Below are 6,000 nucleotides of genomic sequence, written 5' to 3'. Positions count from 1 at the left end.
TACTTATTTTCAAAGGGAAATTGCATTTTTAAGGCTCGTGCTAATTGTTCTCACCTTAAAAATATGAAATCATGTGAAATAATCTTATTGCTCATATTAACATCCAAAATAAATCTCCTTTATTCAACTGTCTGCTAAAAACAATTTCTGCAACCCAACCTGATACCCAGCCATAGCAAATACTAAATTTAAGTGAGCTATTGGTTTCCTAAATATTGATTACTTTTAACTATGGGTAAATTTTGCTATAATTGCTTTGCATGCATTGGCAGGACCTTCAGAGGGGCTCTAGGATTCTGAGGCTTTATCGTTCTTGCACTGTCCCTCAGAGTCCCCCTCTGTGTCCCTCAGTCTTAGTCCCCCTTCAAGCTTGCATCTCAGCGCCTACTGTGTCCCTCAGAGCCCCTGTCTGGGATGTTAGCTGACATTTATCTCCATCTTTTCCCCAGTAAAAGGTTTTTTTTCTCTCTGTGGCTCCATTTCCTGAAGGTGCAAACCATTAGTTTCATAAATAGTTTTTTAAACCACGTTTTGGGTAAAAATATACATATAATTTATTTGACAAATTCCTGACTTAGCAAGTCGATTTTCTGGGGCAAGCAGGAAAGATACTCACGGCTCTAACAGGAAGATTTAAGTAGAATACCCAAATCGCCTTCTTTTGAGCTGTTTCAGATCTAATTCTTATTGTTTCGTTTTCTGCCTCCCTTTAAAATGGACCTTCCTCAGATGGCCATACCCCTGACTTTAACCTGCTTTACAACAAGGTTTTGGGGTCATCTGCTTTTGTTTTTGCGTGTTTGCATGATTATCCTGGTACGCACTTGTGCTTGCTTAGTGAGGCCTATTTTGGGGAGGAACGACACCCTGACTCCCGCCATGTGGGCTCTAGCTGTTGCATTGAAACTCTGGTTTGAACTGAAATATTCTTGTGTCTCATGTATTCTCAGATCACTGTGTGACTTGTCATGAGTGTGAGAGTTCTTTCAAACCTCAGAGCGGTCAATGGCAATGTAAGTTCTCCAATACATTCAGTTCACATGTAAGAAGTCACTTTCATCTGGGCCCACAAGGATCTCTACATGAAACCTGAGAAGGTCTCTAGCTCCCTAAGAGTGACCCCAGCCTGGCTCAGGACCCCCGCCTCAGGCCTTCAAGGCCCAGCTGGGCAGCTCCTGAAGACCACTGCCTTGCAATGCCCACTTAATTTATGCCAAGTAAATTTGACATGTAGCAGTCGGTTCCCTGCAGTGAAGATTTTACTTAACACTTTAATAATGCCAGTTAAGCAGCTATCCATGCATCTTTACTGACAGATGTTTGACAAATTTGCGTAATTTAAAATGCCTCCCAGGCCTGTCAACTGGTGCCTCAAAAAGGTGTGTCTGAAAGATAAGAGCACCCGGGCGGCCACGGTCCGCCACACCAGTCCGTCTTTGGTGGTTTCCCAGCACTGACTATTGAGAGCCAGCTCATGATCTCAGGATGTACGAAAAAATAGTAATTATATTACTACTCTCAGGTAAGTGGGTTTTTTTAGCATGATGCTGTTATGTTGGATATTAAATTTTATAGATTAAAATATAAACTGCCTGCTCTAAGTTCTAGCTTACTTAAACGAATAAATGAATGAATAGTATCTCAGATGGTGGGTGGATTTTTATTGGAACTGAGCTGGTAAGGCGGACGGAATTGGATTAAGGTGCTCAGGGGCTCAGTAGTTGTGGCTGGATCACAATTTTCCAGTATGAGAAGCATGCTTCAGTTCTAAGCCCAGCTACAGTGAAAAGAATTGTATCAAATATTATAAGAAATATCTCCATGTGAATAAATTTGTTGCCTTCTTTGTGTTTAATTTCTAAATTAAAGAGTCATTAATGTAGGTGGATATCCAGTCCTCAGTTTTCAAAAAAGTTTTCTGAAAAAATTCTAATTTCCTCCTTCTCCCACCAAAAGAGTACAAGCTACAGCATGAACTCTGAATTCATGGGGGAGTTGTTTCCCTCTCTGTGGTCTGTTACTGAGGTACGATGGAGGAAAAAGAAAAATTGGCTTAGGTATTATGTGGTTTGGGGAGAAATCAAAATGTCAAAATCAATTCATTAAGATAAAGAAATAACATGGAGTATTATTTATTTTTATTTATTTTATGATTTTTAAAGATTTTATTTATTTATTTGAGAGAGAGACAGAGATAGTGGGAGAGAGAACGAGAGGGGAGGAGAGAGAGAAGCAGGATCCCCACTGAGCAGGGAGCCTGACACAGGGCTCGATCCCAGGACCCTGGGATCATGACCTGGGCGGAAGGCAGATGCATAACTGACTGATCCACACAGGCACCCCTATTTTTTTTATTTTGAGAGAGAGAGAGAGCAGGGAGGAGCAGAGGGAGAGGGAGAGAGAATCCCAAGCATGCTCCATGCTCAGCGCTGAGCCCAATGCGAGGCTCGATTTCACGACCCTGAGATCATAATATGGACTATTATTAAGTTGTAAAAAATTAGCAATATGTTTGGCCTCTTCCTGAGAGTGGTATGGTTAATGTCTTCTCAAATGCAGTGTTTATGTGTTAGAAATACTAGTGCCCAGCACAGAGATAAGAAGCAGGCAGTTACCTGAAATGTATTTAGCCCCCAGATATTACTCTGACTCAAACTGGAGCACAGATCAAGGATCTACTGGGCACTCTGTAGGAGACAGGGAAAGGATCCAGCATTTTATAACATATATTAGGGGATAAAATAGTGTAATGGTTAACAGAACTAGGCTCAAACCTGCTTCCGCGTCGGAAAGGCTGGGGAATATTAAGGCAATGTATCCTCTCTTGGCCTCAGTGTCTTCATCTTTAAAATGTGTACAATGTTGGTACCTGCCTCCCAGCAATGAAATAAGGACTAAACAAAGTAATAGCAAATTAATAAATAATTTAGCTATGATAGTAATTGTTGACTAGGGAGCAAACCTGTGTATGTGATGATGATTTCTGAGAAGTCAGAATGGGGGAAAATTACAGGAAAACAGAACACTAACAAAACTGCTCTAATTTTTTTCAAGTAGCAAAGTACAAAGACAGTTTGAAGAAGAGAAAACAAGGGGAGGGGCTGTGGTATAATATTTAAATATATTCCAGTATTTGTAGGGCTATTACACAGAAGAGAGAAAAGGTGTTCTTTATGTTGTTCAGAGGGGGAAGGGGGCCTCCTCAATCCAACTAGATGCGTTACCCATTTTTTTTTTTTTTTTTGCGGTGGGGGTGATGTGGGATATTTGGAAAAGTCTCCTGGAAAAGAAATAAATTCTTCATATCTACACCTGCTCAAGCAATGGCGTACTAAGGCCTTCTGTGAAAACTTCATGAGAGATCAAGGCCACGTGACTCCAAAGGCCGCCTGGCCCTCATTGCCAATGCTGCTACCATCTTGGCCTTTTGTGAAACCCTCTGAAGAAATTCTGTGGACGTGACTCCTTTACAGAATAATGGAAAGGTGTCTGAGCAGGGTCCTGCCCCCACCCCCCACCCCTCAGCAGTTGAAGTGGAGAATCTGGAGAGTGTGAGGCTGGTTAAACATCTTTGGCTAGGGAGAAAAAAAAAGAAGATGATTTTTCTTTCCCTAGAAATCTTAAGGGTAAAACCAATATTTCTAATTCTAAATTTATCAGATGTCATCCTCTAAATAGAGAGTAAGTTCTCTTGAGATTATTTGATTCCTGGTCCCAGAATTCATGTGCTCTTTCGGCACTTACATGCCAGGGGCTGGACACTGAGGCCACAGCAGTAAGATCGGTGAGCTCCTGGGGAGGATCCACTCAGGGTGGGTGGGGGCAGACAGTGGGAGGGAACACCAACATTAAACCGAATAAGTAAACTAGTAACGTAAGAACAGTGGTAAATAACACAAAGAAAATTAACCCCGGAAAGGTGATGAACATAACGCAGCAGGCTGATTTACAAAAGGGTAGCAGGAAATTTTTCTCTGAGTAAGTAACATTTATGCTGAGAAGTGAACCACGAAAAAAGCCAGCTTGAGAAATCTTGGGGCAAGGCATTGAAGGTAAAGGGAAGAGCAAGGGCAGAAGCTCTGACACAGGAGAAAACAGTGTGTTCAAAGCTTTTCTTTGAAAATCTGATTCGGGCGCTAAGAAGGAATTTGAGAATAGAGTATTGCAGCACTCCGACCAGCAAATGATGTCATAAACCACGACCCTCTTAAAATTTCCTGATTTTACTTTAAAATTTATGCAAAATTTGTATTCTAGGCCACAATATACCGATTTAATTGGAAGATCCAAAGGCACAGGTATTATGGCTGTTTTATTCATTAGTGTATCTCCAGAATCGAGCACAGCTCTTCACATGTAGTAGGATATCGGTTGAATCAACAAGGAAGCAAGTAAAGGGAGGGAGGTGGGAGAAGAAAAGAAGGAATATTTGTTTTCGGTTGTTTAGACAAAATGAGAGCTCCGTGTAGATTAACCCTGATACCTTTAGCATCTTACTACATACATCTGTAGGTATATCAGTTTGAAAAGCACATGCTTAGAATGACTAAGTGAAGAAACAAGGCATCTCCTTTTTCTTTGGTGATCCAAGAGAGTCTTTCTGCCCATGTAGAAGTTATAAGAAAGCGTTCCAAGCTGGGTTTCGGGGACCACTTTAATTTCTTCGAAGTAAAACCTGTGTCTTTACTTACGCACCCCACACATTGCTAGACGCAAAGTAAGCACTCAATAAATAGTAGCTGCAGAAATGACAAATGACCAAAATTTTGCTGCAGACTAATTTAACTGTGGAGAATCTATCCATCCTCAGTTTCCTTGTGTCTATTGAATAAAACACGGAATAAATAGTCCCTAAAATCCCTTCCATCTCTAAACTTCAGTGACTTCTCAAAGCTCAGCCTGAGATCAACTGTAGTGTAGTTCCCAAACCTATGAATCTCACTAGCTTGGAGTGAAATTGGGTTTTTAGAAAGAAACGGACACCCGCGATGAATGCCTGGGGAAGGATCCCTGAGAGAGGGGAAAGAAGAGATGGTACCTGGAAACTGACACACACTCGGGGTTCCTGTGTGGCATAGTTGGTTAGGTGTCCAACTCTTGGTTTTGGCTTATTTATTTATAACCCTGACATATTAATTTTAAATTGGGAAGCCAGACTTAACCCTCTTTTGATTAATTTTTTTTTTTACTTTGGTTTCTAGAGGATTATTGAATACATCTATGAACCAATTTAGGAGGCACATTTTAAGTGATTTCCCCAACTTGTCTTTATAGGTTATATTTCTACTCAAGATGTCTCTGAAACCACAGCTCATGAATTACCAAGTAAGTTACCGACAAAAGCAGATGGGTAATAGATTTCCAGCCATTATCATCATTTCTGCATATTTAATAAGTATCTATCTGTGTGGTCTTCTGTGATACATGACCTAGATGGAAACTAAAGCAACAGTCCTGAGAAGAAACATCCCAGGGTTATCTCTGGGTGTTGGGATTGTAGGTGACTTTTTTTCTTGTTTTTTTGATGCTTTTTAAATTTTCTGCAAGGAGAATCAATAAAATGTAATTAGGAAAAGTTAAAAAAAATTTAAAAGCAAACTGAACAAATCTCTGTTTTCTGAGAGGCCTCTATCAGGAAGCAGTGCTGATAAATATTAACAGGAAAACCAAGATCCTGGTAGATGCATTTCATTGTGGTTATTACTACTCAAATAAACTTGGTTACAATGTCTGGTGAAACTGATTTCAGGGATCTGGTAGAGAAAAAAAAGCAAGAATTGTTGGTGAACAGATGAGATAAACCATCATTAATAATTTTCCCATTTTCCATTTTTATCGGGTTTGTTTCTGTTATGATACACAACTCATACACATCTGTTATGATGCATAACTCTGTTATGATACACAGCCCCAAGCTGCCAACTGCCACATTCTAGCAGCTAAGAGTATCAGAAAAGTGGCAGCATATAGAACCTTAGGATGCTTTATTCACTGAGACAC

General features: G+C 40.3%; 1 protein-coding gene across 1 annotated transcript in view; it reads left to right on the top strand.

The window, feature by feature from the left end:
- Nucleotides 1-1,437: 1,437 nt before the first annotated feature.
- The window catches only part of LOC123847517 (glycophorin-A-like), a 33,897-nt gene continuing 29,334 nt past the window's right edge, over nucleotides 1,438-6,000 (top strand). Inside the window, exons 1-2 of the mRNA XM_045879379.2 lie at nucleotides 1,438-1,522; nucleotides 5,275-5,325. Coding sequence (XP_045735335.1) covers nucleotides 1,486-1,522; nucleotides 5,275-5,325 — 88 coding nt within the window. The 5' untranslated portion in view covers nucleotides 1,438-1,485. The remainder of the gene's footprint in view (nucleotides 1,523-5,274; nucleotides 5,326-6,000) is intronic.

The sequence above is a fragment of the Mirounga angustirostris genome, unplaced genomic scaffold, assembly GCF_029215605.1.
Source record: "Mirounga angustirostris isolate CCGP_5_RB_7025 unplaced genomic scaffold, mMirAng1.0.hap1 SCAF_2, whole genome shotgun sequence".
NCBI lineage: Eukaryota > Metazoa > Chordata > Mammalia > Carnivora > Phocidae > Mirounga > Mirounga angustirostris.
This window is presented reverse-complemented; position numbering and strand designations above follow the sequence as displayed.